Here is a 14,797-nt window from a genome sequence, read left to right as displayed (position 1 = left end):
TGGGTGGCCAGAACGGGCACAGACAAGCAGAGACTGAAACATGGAACTCTCGTTTTATTCAGCTCTGGACGTTAATATTCTTTGTCCATGCTGGGTCCGGTGTGCACGTGGTCCAGCCCAGTCGCAGCCTGGGGAGAGCCCAGGAGGTGGAGTTAGGGGAAAAGAAACTTGGGGTCACGGCCCCGATACACAGATGGGTAGACTGAAGCCAGGGGACGAGCAGAGATGTGCCCAACATCACCCAGCGAGCTGGGCACTGAGCTGGCCTCCTTGCCGCAGGCTGGGGTCCTGAAGACGCAGCAAGAGTCTGGCCGCGCGCCGCCGGCGGCGCCCATAGCTGTGGGGATCCTGCGGCTTGCGGCCCGCCTTCCCTGAGAGCTCCTTGGTGGAGGCAGAGCGGAGCCAGTATATAATCTCTGGCAGGCGGTGCGTCTGGCACGTGCCCAGTGAACAGAGGTGCCCGCGCAGCTGGGAGACCTGGTGCCGGGGCCGCCTGGGGATGGAGCGTGGGAGAAGAGCGGGTTCAAACAATCCACTCGAGAAATGGAGCCCCGTGGGCGACCCAGAACTCCGAGATTGGCGGGCGCGTTTCCTGATCAACTTCCCATTCCACCGAAGCGGAAAACCGCCTAGAGAGGTCGCACGCCCCTCGCGTCTCCCTCCGGCTCTGTCCCCGCTGCCACCGGCGTTTCTCACCTGCCCGCGGAGTCCGGGTACCCCAGGGTAGAGGAGGCGAGGAGCAACAGCAGGAGGATGTGGGCGGTCATCGTGGGGGTGGGGCGGGCGGGGTCCGAGAAGCCGGTGGGGTAAGCTGCTCCTCTGGGCTGCGGCCCCGCCCCCTTCCCGGGCCTGGAAAATGCCCTCTGAGGGACTGCGTTAGTGCGAGGAATCCGGGCGTCCCCACTTCTCAGGCCGAGAAAACAGAGGCCAAGAGCCACACCATGCCAGAAGGGCAGGATTAGGATCCGGACGCCCACCTCCCGCACCGCGGCCACGGAGCCCTCGCGGGTCCCGCCGAGGTGCTATCGACGCCCCTGGGAGGCCTCGGGAGACGCGACCCCTTTAAGGCGGAGGGAGGAGGGGCGGGGCAGCTGACACCTGCAAGTGACGTCGCAGCTTCGGGCTTCCAGGAAAGGGGTGGGGGCGGGGAAGCGCTAGGCTACTTAGATGCGAACTCGCCCTCATCTCTGTCGGGGACCCGACTAGCGTTAAGTCTCAGGGGACAGGCGACTTCCAGAGAGGGGGCTGGGCAATGTGGGACATTGGCAATTGGGACAGGTGGCAAAGACAGCCACCTGAAGTTGTAGAGAGAGTCTGGGCCCTAACACCCTCCTGGTAGAAGAGGAATAGGTGTAGTCGGGTGTGGGTTGCGGGCAGGCCTAGCGCTCCAGCTGTACTGAAGCAGGTGTAGGAGGGCCGTGGAAAGAAAAGCCTGGGATTCTGTCTCCGGTGATCCAGATCGTATGGACAGAGACCTGGGGGACTAGCAACTCTTGGGAAAGGAAGGGCAGGCACGTGTAGACACCATGTCGGCAGCAGAGGCTGAACAGACAGCCCCTGGGGAGTTGTGAAGCAGGCTAGTGGGGCCTCAGTGTGCATCTCCGTAAAGTGGGGCAGAGGGTGGGAACCCCCCGAGCTCCGAGCCAGGCTGGGGGAGGAAGCAGGCACCCAACCCCACAAAGAACTCTATCCCCGGACTTCCCTGGTGGTGCAGAGGTTAAGAATCCGCCTGCCAATGCAGGGGACACAGGTTTGAGCCCTGGTCCCCTGGTCTGGGAAGATCCCACATGCTGCGGAGCAACTAACCCCGTGCACAACTACTGAGCCTGCGCTCTAGAGCCCGCGAGCCACAACTACTGAAGCCCGCGTGCCTAGAGCCCGTGCTTCGCAACGAGAAGCCACCGCAATGAGAAGCCCGCGCACCACAGCGAAGAGTAGCCCCCGTTTGCCGCAACTAGAGAAAGCCCGCGCGCAGCAACTAAGACCCAACGCAGCCAAAAATAAATAAATAAAAATTTAAAAAAAAGAACTCTATCCCCCTCCAACACCCCCCCCCCCGACTCAGTTTCCCCAGCTGGAGAGGGCAGGGCAGTAGTCTCTGCCAGTCAGCCCTGGTTTGGCCTTGGAGGGTCCTGGACAGGAAAAAACAGCCAGAGAGGAACAATGTGTGTGATGGGGGAAGGCGGGAGAGAGCTTTCTGAGGAACTTAAGGGCCCAGCTGTGCCGGGAACCCACACTCCAGCCCTCCCCCAGCCCAGCAGGGCAGCTGGGAGCAGGAGTCTGGCCCAGTGGGGACAAGAGGGACCAGGGCCTCAGGAGGCCTGAGAGAGAGGGAGGTGGGGGGCACAGACCCCGAGAGCCAGTGGAGAAGGCCCTGCGAGTGACCTGAGGGCAGAGGTGGGACAAAGACTTGAGAGCAGGGCTGTGGAACCCCAGAGACGGCGGGGGTGGGGTGGAGGTGTAGTAAGACCCAGAGACACAGAAGTGGTGACAGAAACCGGCAGCCACCAGCAGGCGCTGTCCCCACGCTCTGGGTGCCTGGCATCTCAGCACCTGTGGACGGAACCCCAACCCCACTTCGCCCCCAGGAAGCTGAGCCGTCCCAGCTGAGGATTTATTGGCGTAAATGCAACCATATAAAAACATAAGTTATGAAAAACACAGTCACGATGTGCCCGCCCCCCTCCCCGCCCCTGGCCCCGGCCCCGGAAACCCCCTTCTGTGGGAGGGAGGGAGAGGAAGGGGGAGCCCCGAAACTGCCTAAGAACGCTGCAGCCCCTGGGCCCTTGCAGGGCCGGCCCGGCCGGGGTGGGAGAAGCCGGATGCTGCCTCAGCGCATCCGGTAGTCAGTGGAACAGGACAGCTCACACAGCTGGCCTTTGAAGTCCAGGTCAATGGTGAAGTCCAGGTCACGCTGTGGGGAGAGTGCGGGCGTGAGGGGGAACCCGGGACAGGGCAGGCCGAGACAGAGGGCAGCGGGGGTGCGGTAGGGAGGGGTGGCCACCCCAGCCCACCTGAGGTGCCGTGGGCCCCCCGGCTGTCTACACACCCTCCCCAGAGACCCCACATTGCCGGTCCCACTCCCAGCATCTGTCTTGAACCCCGCCTGACTCCCCGTGAGAAGCTCCACGTGACATCCTCAAACCCACCTGGAACCCAGCCACGCCCCCGCCTTGGGTGGGGTGGCAGAGCTCAGCTGCTGTCTCTTGCATCATGATTTCCCCCATCAAAACCATCCCCATCAGCAAGTTATTTTCTCCTTCTTTTACAAGAAGCAAACTTCCTCCTCTCAAAAAGCCCTGTGGTCCTACCCCACCGTCCCCACTTCCTCTCCTCCAAGGCTTCCTGGACGCCAACCCTCCTGTGCCCGCCACCCCCAGCACGCTGGAAAAACTGGGGCAAAGTCACCAATGACCTCAATGACTTCCGCCCTCAGTCCTCACTGCACTTCACCCCTGGCTCCCAGCTTCCTCCTCCCTCTCTGGGTCTCTTTCAGTTTCTAGTTTGGATTTTCTCCACCTCTGCACTACTGACATCTAGGGCTGGACCACTCCTCGCTGTGGGGGGATTCTTATCTTGTGCGCTGCAGATAGAGCAGCTCCCCCGCCTCTACCCACTAGATGCCACCAGTACCCCTTCTTCAGTTGTGACACCCAAAATGTCTCCAGACAATGACATGGGTGGGTGGGGCAAAATCATCCCTGGTTGAGAATAGCTGCTTAAACCGGTTCTCATCTCCCTGACTTAAAAAGCGGGCGCACCCACACTGGCCGCGCAGAAGCTCCTGACTTTGCCCCAGACCTGCTTCCCCACCGTGTCTCAGGCTGATGGCAGCTCCGTCCTGCCAGGTACTCAGGAGAAAAAAGCAGGGGAAGAAACGGCCCTCCTTCCCTTCCCTCACCCCCATACCTGGGCGAGGATATCCTGTCAGGTCTCCCTCTGGCCCCGCCCCCACCTGCTCCAATAACTGCCAGCCCCTTTCCCAGGTGGACACAGAAGTCACCTCCTGCTGGCATTTACCACATGACTGTCCTGTGTCTACAACATGAGTGCCAGGACGGCAGGGGTTCAGCCTGATCACCGCTGGGGCCCCGCGGCCCCCTGGTTTCTAGTAGGTGCTCAATAAAACTGTGGTCCATAGACAGACCTGGGGGGCCCCCAGACAGATGAGGCCAGAGCAGAGTGTAGCCAGGCCGGCTGGCAGGCTTGGGGCTGAGGGGTGCTGGGGCCCCAGAACAGGGAGAGGTGCCCCTGAGTCCACCCCCCAGCAAGAGCCTCACGTTGTTCTTGGCATTGGGCCGCATGCCAATGGTGCCAAAGATCTCCTCTCCTGTCTTCACCGTCAGGTAGTCCTCCATGTAGAACACCGTCTGCTTCCAGTGCGTGTATGGGGACTCAGGGCCTGGAGGGGGAGGCGGGGGAGGCGGGGGAGGCGGGTCAGCCGGGCCCACCCGCCTCCGAACCTTCCCAGCCCGCACCTTCCCTCTGCCTGGACACCCCACCAGGCAGTGACTACCGGCTAAGCGGTGACTGTGGCCCCTTCACCCTTATCAAGCCTGGGAGGGGCTGTTTCACGGGTAGGGAAACGGAGGCACCGCACGCTCAGGTTGGCTGGCAGAGCTGGCGTCAGAACCCGGGTCCTCGGTGTCCCCGTGGCTCCCTCTGGCCACTCTTGTCACGTGCCCCACGGTCCCTGGGCCCCCGCCGCCCCAGGGCCCCGCCTCACTGGTGGAGAAACCGGTCCTCTTGTGGCAGCGGGTGAACTCGATGTTGAAGTAGGCCACCAGCGCATGCACGTAGTCATTCCGCTTCACTTGCAGGCAGAAGGGGGAGGTGAAGGTCAGGTCTTCCACCTTGACCGTGTAGATGTCCACCTCCTGCGGGATGAGCCTCGTGAGCCCCACTCCCCGACCTCTGGCCCAGCGGGGAAACCTGGGGGGGCCCCGCTGGAACCCTTGTGCCCTGCTCTCCCAACTCCAGCCCCAAATCTGACAGTTCGACCTCCTACAACAACTACTGTCCCTTAGAGAATCGACCGTTTTCCCCTCTCCACTGCCTGTACCCTGCCCGTGGCCACCATCCCCCCCTCCGATGCGGCAGCACCTTAACAGGGTTCCATGGCTCCCGCCCTCTCCCCCCACATCCCTTACTCCACGTTATCAGCCAGTGCGACAATTTAAAAACAGATCATGTCACATCCCTGCTTAAAATCCTTTGACTGCTCCCCGGTGCACAAAACAAAACCGGGGCTCCCGACTCAGGCCGTGGAGGCTCGTCCAGTCAGGGCGCCTGCCCTGCCATCTACCTCTACAAACTCCCTCCTCCACCCAGTTTTGCCCGCCATGAGCATCCCAGCAAGATTTGATACTGTGGGTCGGGAGGGGGACCTCAAAAAATGATGGCTGCTGGTAGTCTTTATCAGGGATCCATGTGTATATAAACTCACTCGTGGCGCTGGGCTTTCTGCATTTGGTGGCCCTGCCTGGGGTCTTGGCTGCCTGCCTCGGGCGGACGTGCCCTCCGGGAGGTGTGCCTTGGGAGCAGGGCCAGCCCACGTCACTGCCTTGTTCTGGAACCCAAGGGCCATGCCTGGCTCACAAAGCTCTTTAAATGAAGTGGCTTCTCCAGGCGTCTAGCGCCACCTCCAGCAGATCCGTCAGGCTCCCAAGACCTCAGGCAAGCAAGCACTCTGTGCACTGAGGTCCCACGCACTGGCCCTTCTTGGGTTGACCCTGTGGGACACCCAGCCACCCGCCCCCCCCTCACCTTTATCAGGCAGGCGTTGGTGACCAGCTGCTTGGGGTCCACCACATCCACCAGGGGCTCCTTGATGGCCACGTCTTTGATGCAAGACATGTCAAAGCCGTACACGTTCTCCCACCCTGGGGAGGAGGGGAGGGGTGAGCCCGTGGGGGCACCCGGCCCCGAGCCTGCCCCACCCCTCGGGCTCCTCGGGCCCCGAGCTCACAGTGGATCTTATAGTCTTTGTACTGCCGGTCCTCGATGGCCGTCACATACAGCGTGGCTCGGTCCGGGAAGATGAGGCCATCGGGCGCCTGCAGAGTGCAAAGGAGCAGGGCAAGGGCATGAAGGATGGGGGGCCTTGGCAACGCTGCCCCGTTTTGTCTCCTTGCCCGTTTTGTCTCTTTATCCACCACCCCTGCCCCCGCCCTGGTCTGAGCTACCAACATTTCCCACGTGGATTCCTGAAGCAGCCCCCTCACTGGTCCCCAGCCTTGGCCCTCGGTTTACTCCCCGGATGGCTGCCTGATGGCTCCCAGGAGCATCTACGTCAGACCCTGCCCTTCAGAGGTCCTGAGGGATCCTCAGAACCACCACCCCCGCCCCCACTCCCCTGAGGAGTAAAGCAAAATCTCTCAGGGGTCCACGAGGCCCTGCGAGACCTGCATAGGCCCCTCCACCCCTCACCTCCAACTTCACCTCCCAGCACTCCTCCAGATCCTCATTCCACTACAACTTCGCCGCTGCTCAACACACAGCAAGCGCACTCCTGCCCCAGAACCTATGCACTGGCTGAAACCCTCTGCCCAGTGTGCCTTTCCCCTCAGATCCCATGCAGCTCCTTCCCATCCTCTGTTCAGGTCTCAGTCACCTCCCGTGGGAGGCCTGCTCTGACTTGAGCACCTGGGACCACAGCCCCCCAGTCCCTCCCTATCCCTATGCCCTGCTATCGTTCTCTTCCCAGCATTAACTCTCCTGACACTGTACCATCTCCCTGTCCCTGTCTAGCTTCCAGTACTGGCTCCCCTCCGTCTTGGCTGTGGGCCTCCTAACATCTGTGTAGAAGATGTATTCAATCCCCTGTATTCACTGCCACTGTGGGAAATACCTAGCATGGCTTTCCTTTTCTGCCTGGATCCTGACATATGCTCAACAAACAGCTGAAGGACCCTGGCCTGCATCAGCTGCTCCCACCCCACTGGGGGCCTCACCAGCCACTTGTCCCGGGCGTAGAGCACGGTGTTGAGCATCGACTCGTAGAAGAGGCAGTAGCCCATCCACTCGCTGATGATGATGTCCACCTTCTCCACCGGAAGCTCCACCTCCTCCACCTTCCCCTTGATGATGGTCACCACTGTGGGGCAGACAAGGGCACATGCCACCAGCCCAGAGGAGGCCCATCTGCTCGCCTCCCTTGGGGGGGATGGGGGGTGGTCCAGGGCCTGGGGACCCCACTGGGACAGCCCTTGTCTTCTCAAGGAAGGGCTGGGGGTTGTATTGGGGCATCTACAAAGAACTCTGCGAGCTGAAGCCACACCCTGTTAACTTAGTTTTAAAATTCATTCATCATGGGGTATTTTTGAGGCAGGAGCAAAAACTTTACGTGGATTAGGTATTAGGTGATGTTAAGATTTTGCCACTAACAGTCAGGCCTGGGGCCCGGTGCGGAGAGCCCTTCGTCCTGGGACATGAGGCCCGGTCAGAAAGGTGGCTGACCCCTCGCCCGTCACGCACTGCACATTCGTGGGGAAGCTGCTAAACCATTCGTAGACGACCTGCTTCTGGGTCAGGGTTTCATACGCAGCAGAGAAGCTCCCTCGCTGCAGTCTATTAAAAGTCAGCCCTCGACGCGAGGGTTTTGCTTTGTTTTGTTTTTCAAAAAAAGAAAAAAAATTTTCCCACTAACAGTCATGGTCTTTTTTTTTGGCTGCACCCTGCAGCTTGTGAGATCTTAGTTCCCCGACCATGGATCGAACCCCGGCCCCAGCAGTGAAAGCGCCACGTCCTAACCACTGGACCGCCAGGTCACATTTTGTGTGTGGGGGGGGTTTAATTTACTTATTTTATTTATTTATTTTTGGCTGTGCTGGGTCTTCATTGCTGCGCATGGGCTTTCTCTAGTTGACGTGAGGGGGCTACTCTTTGTTGTGGTGCACGGGCTTCTCATTGTGGTGGCTCCCCCTGTTGCGGAGAACAGGCTCCAGGTGCTTCAGCAGTTGTGGCTCACGGGCTCTAGAGCGCAGGCTCAGTAGTTATGGCACATGGACTTAGTTGCTCCGTGGCATGTGGGATCTTCCCGGACCAGGGCTCAAACCCGTGTCCCCTGCATTGGCAGGCGGATTCTCAACCACTGTGCCACCAGGGAAGCCCAGGTCATGCTTTTAAAATGGCCTTATCTATTAGAGACACACACAGCAGTACTCATACAGTAGGAATTTGCTCCAGAAGGAGATATTTAAAGCTGAGTGATGGGTACTTGGGGATGCGTTATATTAGTCTCTTTTAATAAAATCCCTTCAGCTTCTAGAATGCCAAGAGTCCTCACATCTGGAAAACCCACCATCTTCCCATGTTCTCTGCCCCTCAAACCTTGCAGGTGGGAAGGACAATTTGGCAGTATGTGCCCAACTTCCATTTTTGACCCACACGATCCTACTTTTATGAACTGACCTCACAGATACACTAGTTCGTATATGAGATGACAATGATGTTACGCGTGGGGGAATGAAAACCTCGGAAGCTTAAATGCTCATCACCAGGGACTTGGTTAAGAAAGCTGGTGTATGTGTAGACAGATGATGGCAGCCATCAAAAAGCAAGATCCTCTCAACATTGTGAAAAGCGTTAAACCACACAATAAGCAGGTGAAAAAAGCAAAGGGCAGAAGACTTGTATCAATATGTATGAAATGCTATCTGTGTCAAAAACCGGCACGTGAACGTAGAAACACACACACACGTATATTTGCTCATAGATACGGACTTCTCTGGAAGGGACCATTGGCTGCACTCAGAGAAGCGCGGCTGAGAGGCAGGTAGGAGACTTCTTACTACAGGCCCTCAGATGCCAACCACGTGACTCTAACACTCACTGAAAAAACTAAAGACTGCTTCTTGCCCCGCTCCCCCTCCCCCCCTTTTTTAAAGACTGAGGCACTGAGCTTGCGACTTCTGCACTCAGATTCTAAGATGACTTGTCAGGTGGTAGGTTCTGAGAAGGCTGGATTCTTGGGCTGTCGGCAGCCCAGAGTCCACGGAGGAGGAACGCCTGAATCTGAGTTCAGTGGCCCCCATCCCCTTGCTGAGGGCCCCGGGGAAGCTGGGATCACCCGCTCCCTCCCCACAAACCCGTTCTCTTCCTGGGCTCACCGTGGTCTAACTTGTTGGCTTTGACGATCTTCACCGCATAATCAGAGATACTGGAACACTCGATCTGGGGGCCCAGGAAGAAGGGAGGGTGAGAGCCCCCCCAGTCCTACCCTCAGTCCCCATCCCCCTCCACCCAATCCCTGAGCCCCAAGGGGCCCCCTTTCCGTCCCCAGGCCCAGGCCCGCCCACTGCCTAGGACACTCACCCCGATGACCTTGCGGGCCCCGGCCTTGGCAGCGAACATGCAGAGGATCCCTGTGCCCGAGCCCACGTCCAGCACCACCTTGTCTTTGAAAAGGTGCCGGTTGTGAAACATGGAGTTTCGGTACGTGAGGGTGCGGACCTCATCTTTCAGCATTTCCTGGAGGGGGTGGGTACAAAGATATCATGAGGGGGCCTGCATCCCCAGCTGGAAAACAGGGTGCCCTGGCCTCCAACACACTGACCGTTTCGAGAGCTAGAGCTCAGACCTCAAACTTGCTTTAGTCCCCTTGGAACAAGTCATTTCCCTTCCACACGCCTCAGTTTCCCTATTTGTAAAATCGGATTGGGTGGACTAAACTCCCATATCAGCCAGGTTCTACCATTGACACCTAAGCCCCTGTGAGCCTTGGCTTTAAAAAGTCCTCAGCAAGTTAATGCCACTGAACCGCATACTTGCAAATGGTAAATTTTGTTATGTATATTTTATAACAATTAAAAAAAGAAAAATCTTCACAATTCCATCCCAGCTGCTTTCTGGGACCTCAGCCTCCATCGCGTGCAAAAGGGTCGAGAAGCCTTCGGCACACTGGGCACGAGCAGCTGGGGGACAATCCCGCCGCCGGTCACTAGAGGGCGGCAGAGACCGGCAGGCCCTGACCTCTAGCTGAAGTCTCAGGCACACATGCGCGCTCCAACCCCAGCCTCCCAAGAGGGGCCCGGCAGAGAGCCAGGCTAACCTCTGTCTCCAAGGCAACGAATGGCTGGGAGAGGCGACCCTGGAGTGAGCCTCGCATGCGCAGAGGGGAGGCCCGCTGCCAGGGAAGGCAGTGCGCATGCGTTGGAAATTCAGTTCCAGCCCTCCTAAACATTAACCCCCTTGAAGACTCAGCAGCTTTAAGAGCCGTCTGTCCGTACTCACCTCGTGGATGCCAAAGTGAGCATAGGAGTCAAAGTAGTAATCTTTGGACGTCATGTCCTCAGCGTTGGGCTTCTCGCTGCTTTCTGCCTGGGCACAGGAGACCTGGGAGCGGGCGGATGGGAGCAGGGGTCAAACCTGGGGGCTCCCCACAGACTCTTAAGTCTCCAGGTCCCTACTTCTCCCTGGAGTATAGAACCACCCTCCCAAACCGTACCATGGCAACCCTACAGCCCCCGCCTGCCATCTTGCCTCTCCCAGGAACCCCCAAACCTAACACCCCATTTTCCTCTTCCAGGACCCCCCCCAAAGCACCATCCAGGAGAGCACCCCTGATACCTCAGCCACGCCTACCATCTCTCCAGTCTCTCTGCCCCCGTCTCTAGCTCAGCCCACAGCTGGGGAGGGGAGGAGAGGGGAAGGCAGAACGGGGGCAGACATAGGGAAGGACAAAGGGGGGCTGGAAATGGAGTTAAGGAAGTAGCCACAGTGTTGGGGGAGGCCAGATAGGGGCCACAAACCTGGAGGGAGTTTGTACTAAGTGTTTCCGGGGCACAGGGTGAACTGGTTTGAAGCAGGAGGGATCATAGTTAAGACCACTAGAAGGGGCCTGATGTGTGACAAGATATGTATATGTGGGGAAGGGTCTCACAAAAGGATATTTACTTCTTCAAGAGGCGGCTGGAGGCTCATCCCATTAGCCAAGGTGGCTACAAAATTCTAGGAGAGAGTAACAGGGAGAAAGGATTAGCTACTGGGAGTGACTAGGGGAGGGCCAGGCCAGGGGACCCGGGCTCTTGGGGGAGAATGAGGTGTTTCCTACAATTCTGCTTTTTTTTGAGGGGAGTGGTGGTAGAGGGAACAAATAAAGAGGCAAGGCTGTTTTTAAAAGGGTGCAGGGCGGGTGGGTGGGAGCAGAGGGGGAAGGGGGGTTCTATCCCAGCTGTGGCTGGAGAGATGGTGGCCTGCACCCACACTGCCCCTCTTTGGCCAGGCACCTGATGACACACACCTCCCCCATCCAGGCCAGAGGAACTGGCACCCGCTGGGCACACAGGCACTGCCAGCTGTCACTCCCCCTCATCACCTAATCCCCCCAGATTAGGTGACACTTCCTGACACAAACCCCCATCCTGGGGTGCCACGAGTAGCTGGGGGAGGGTGGCTGGCAGGGGGTACCCACTGGGCACCTGCCACCTCTGCAAACCAGTCTCTCGTCTGAGAGGATTCCAGAAAGGAGGTGTGGCACACAGACGCCCCCACCAGAGCTGGCACCCCGGCCACTAGCTCCTGCCTTGGACTCAGGGAGTCCCAAACAAAACCAGTGAGAGCCAACCTTCTCGATTATCACCCTCTGCCCAGGAGGGAGGAGGCCCGACCCTGGATCCTCAAGCCCACCTACCCTCCATTCAAACAACTATCCCAGGCCCTGAAACCCCCCCGGTGTGGGGCGAAGTCCTGGGGCAACCTCTGGGGAAGATATTTCCTCCACCCACACAGGCCCTGGTCCAGGAGAGAGCCGAGGGGGATAGGAGTCATTGAAGTGTCCCCTAGGGGCTGCCCCCCAAGGTATGCATCTTGGGAGCCGACCTCCCATTCCAGAGACTGTTACAAGGTAAGGGGTGAGAGTAGGAAGACCCCATCAGATTACAGCTTTTCCCGATGTAACCACCCTCTAGGCTCCAAGAAGCGTGAAATCACAGACATGACCCCCTGGGCTCCAAGCCCCACCTCTATCCTCCCAAGCCAGTGAATGACGCGGATTAAGAAGGGCTGCTGGTGAGAGGATTTCCCACTGGGGCGCATTTCTCAACACCGCCGATACCACCGCCAAACAAGCCCCCAGAGCGCTTGAAACACAGCACCGGAACCAGCCCCACATGGCTGCACGAGAACCAAACCTCACGGGGCACCATTTCAGGCAACCAGGCTCAGGACCCTCAAACAGGGCCTCAGGAAGGGGGAGGTCAACTCCCACCCTCACAAATGCCCCAGGGAGAGAACGGGCTCCAGAAGCGGGTAAAGTTCGCTGCGTCCATTCCCTCACATCCCTTTCCCAGTACAGATTCTCCCTCCCCTCGCCCGGGAGGGCTTCGACGGGGAGGTGGGCTTTGGGACACGCCCCATGAAAAAGATGTCCCTCCCACACACCCAGAAATGGCCACAAGGGGGTGCACAGCGCCTAAGCCGGAAGGATCTCCTTCAGCTAGATGCCCCCCCACCAACCAGAGGGAGGTCACAGGGGCATGCCCCATCCCCCTAGCTCCCAAAGCGGGGAGAATCCAGGGACAGGAAACAGGGGGTGTGAGGGGGGCCCGGAGGGAACCAATCCTTCGTCTTCCTACAATCCCAACGCAAGAGTGCACGAAACCTGGACGGATGCCTAAACAGATGCCCTGGTCCCGGGAAGGGATTTGTTGAGAGTCGAGATACACTGCCCCTCCCAAGAGACTCTTTACTTCGCGGAGGTCCCCAAGTAAGTCCCATCCCGAGGTGCCGGTCACGATCCCCGGGGAGGAGGGCAGGGGGTCTCAGGAGGGTCGGAGCCTCCTCTCCGCCCCCCCGGGGCGCCCCTCCCCCGGCCGGGGGCGGGGCCTTTGTCCCGCACGTGGAACCCGCCGGGCCAGCGGGCACGGCACACCACCTCCCCACCCACCGCGCCGCGGCCACGTGGGGGCCAGGCCGGAAGCGCCCCCAGCCCTCCTCCACGTGGAAGGGGGCAGGAGACCCTCGGAGCGCCGTGCTGCCTCAGGCCCCCGAAAGCTAGGGAACCCGCACTTCAAACGGTATCTCCGGATCCGTTGAATGCGGCGCCCCCTCCGTAAGGCTGGGGGCCTTCAGCCCCAATCCGGCGACTCAGAGCCCCTTCCCCAAGACGGAGGCATAAAATACCGACCTCCAAACCGCCCCCCGCCCCCTGCCCCCGACGGCGCTCCAGGCGCTCACCTCCATGATGCAGTTCGCGGCCTCGGCTGCCGCCATCTTCACCCGCGCCTACTCCTCCTCCGGCCGCCGAGACCCCCCCCTTCTCCGCACTCCCCCGGGACCGCCTTATACCGGAGGGTCCAAGGCCCGCCCACCGCGACCCCGCCAGGAGATCTCATTGGCAATGGAGGCGACCCGTCTGGGAATACCGTTTAGCAATTGGGTGAAGAAGACGCCCATCAAAGTCGAGGGGCCCGCCCAGTCTGGCGTGCCGAACCCCGCCCCCATAAGTCGACCGGGATGGGAAAGACTGCCCGTCTGTCGCAAGAAGTGCGACTGATGATTGGGCAAAATCTACCGGGAGTTCCCGCCCCTACTCCCCAAGACCGCCTCAAAGCTTCCCGGCAGACCCTGCGCTAAGCGGACATCTTGAAATAGAGCTGTCTATCACCAAAATGACCCGCCTCTTCATAGCTGCTATTGGTTTATCAAATCTGTGACGTCACGAGGCCTTTGGCCAGCCTCCGCCAAGCGGCCGGCCCCAAGGAGAACATGGCGATTGGCCCACGAGAAAAGAAGGCAGGGCTTTAGGCTCCAGCGATTGGCTCAAACGAACTGTCACTCATCGTCCATTCGGTGGCTTCTCACAGTCTGTGGGAAATCCAGGAGGAACAAGGGAGCTCGTGCCCATTTTCCTGAGGGAAAACTGAAGCAATGAGAGGCCCAAAGAGAGGGAGGTCATGTCCGGGGTCCCGAAGCAAGTCAGGAATAGGACTCAGGTGTCGAGGCATTGAACCCCTAACCCTCTACTTAATTGTTCCAAGTTTTTTAAACCCAGTGACTCCATTCAAGTCACTTGGCCTTTGCCAAACCCCACCCCTGCCGGGAACACCCACCCCCTTCGTCTGGCCAACTCCTATACGTCAGTCAGGGCACAGCTTAGTCGCCACCTCCTCCAGGAAGCTTTCCTGGACCAGCAGAAAAAGTTACTAGTTGAATGAAGATAAATGCAACTTGTGGAATGTATCCGTCACCCAGAAAGTTCCTTCACGACTCTTTCTAGTCAACATCTCCCCCACCCAACCCCAGAAGCAATCACTTTCTGTTTTGTGTCACTATAGTGCAGCTTTTCCGTTTCTAAAATTTCGTATAAATGGAATTATACAGTATGTGCTCTTTTGTGTCTGTCCCTCAGCATAATGTTTTTGAGATTCGTTCATGTCGCATATAATGGTTGTCCAATCCTTTTTACTGCTGAGGAGTATTCCATTGTATGGATGGATCACATTTTCCTGTTGATGGACATCTGGGTGGTTTTCATAGGGCTGGTATGAATAAAGTGGCTATGAACGATCATGTCCAGGTCCTTCTGTGGACGTACACTTTCACTTCCCTTGGGTAAACCTAGGAGCACATGGCTGGGTCATAGGCTAGGTGTATGGGTTTTTTGTTTTGTTTTGTTTTTGTTTGTTTGGTTTTTTGGCCGCGCCATGCGGCATGCAGGATCTTACTTCCCCGACCATGGATCGAACCCGTGCCCCCCGCAGTGGAGGCACCGAGTCTTAACCACTGGACCGCCAGGGAAGTCCCCTAGGTGTATGTTTGTAAGAAACTGCCCAAAAGTTTCCCATGGTGTTCTACC

At 58.6% G+C, this 14,797-nt stretch overlaps 3 protein-coding genes across 5 annotated transcripts; all 3 read right to left on the bottom strand.

Annotated features, from left to right (window-relative positions):
• Positions 1-46: 46 nt before the first annotated feature.
• Positions 47-1,979, bottom strand: ADM5 (adrenomedullin 5 (putative)). The gene is made up of 2 exons (XM_068528269.1): positions 697-1,979; positions 47-493 (listed from the first exon to the last, which is right to left on the bottom strand). Exons 1-2 carry the CDS (start codon positions 765-767, stop codon positions 238-240), a joined length of 327 nt encoding a protein of 108 aa, XP_068384370.1. The 5' UTR covers positions 768-1,979; the 3' UTR covers positions 47-237.
• An 82-nt stretch (positions 1,980-2,061) lies between these two features.
• Positions 2,062-2,825, bottom strand: LOC137752459 (uncharacterized; the record flags this gene model as incomplete). The annotated part of the gene is given in 3 exon segments (XM_068527158.1): positions 2,062-2,577; positions 2,579-2,600; positions 2,602-2,825. Coding segments are annotated over 3 exon segments (762 nt in total), but the record flags the coding sequence as incomplete, so codon positions are not given.
• Positions 2,603-13,265, bottom strand: PRMT1 (protein arginine methyltransferase 1). 3 transcript variants are annotated; one of them, XM_068529021.1, is made up of 11 exons: positions 13,177-13,259; positions 10,897-10,950; positions 10,234-10,335; positions 9,316-9,471; positions 9,111-9,174; positions 6,954-7,096; positions 5,969-6,056; positions 5,767-5,882; positions 4,727-4,877; positions 4,281-4,402; positions 2,603-2,914 (listed from the first exon to the last, which is right to left on the bottom strand). In XM_068529021.1, exons 1-11 carry the CDS (start codon positions 13,210-13,212, stop codon positions 2,831-2,833), a joined length of 1,116 nt encoding a protein of 371 aa, XP_068385122.1. In that variant the 5' UTR covers positions 13,213-13,259; the 3' UTR covers positions 2,603-2,830. The 3 variants fall into 3 exon arrangements, with proteins under 3 accessions (XP_068385122.1, XP_068385123.1, XP_068385124.1); XM_068529022.1 differs by lacking the exon at positions 10,897-10,950 and having other exon boundaries at positions 13,177-13,265; XM_068529023.1 differs by lacking the exons at positions 10,897-10,950; positions 13,177-13,259 and adding an exon at positions 10,570-10,665.
• Between the last annotated feature and the right edge of the window lie 1,532 nt (positions 13,266-14,797).

Source organism: Eschrichtius robustus, chromosome 19 (assembly GCF_028021215.1).
Source record: "Eschrichtius robustus isolate mEscRob2 chromosome 19, mEscRob2.pri, whole genome shotgun sequence".
Taxonomy (NCBI): Eukaryota; Metazoa; Chordata; class Mammalia; order Artiodactyla; family Eschrichtiidae; genus Eschrichtius; species Eschrichtius robustus.
Note: the sequence above shows the minus strand (reverse complement) of the source record. Positions and strands in the feature narration are given on the sequence as shown.

Coding starts and splice junctions, on each gene's coding strand:
- PRMT1 (XM_068529021.1), bottom strand. CDS start 13,212: ATGGCGGCAGCCGAGGCCGCGAACTGCATCATGGAG. Junction 4,878..5,766: donor CCAACGCCTGCCTGATAAAG/GTGAGGGGGGGG, acceptor CTCATCCCGCAG/GAGGTGGACATCTACACGGT. Junction 4,403..4,726: donor GAGGACCGGTTTCTCCACCA/GTGAGGCGGGGC, acceptor CTCCCCCTCCAG/GCCCTGAGTCCCCATACACG.
- ADM5 (XM_068528269.1), bottom strand. CDS start 767: ATGACCGCCCACATCCTCCTGCTGTTGCTCCTCGCCTCCTCTACCCTG. Junction 494..696: donor TACCCGGACTCCGCGGGCAG/GTGAGAAACGCC, acceptor CTCCATCCCCAG/GCGGCCCCGGCACCAGGTCT.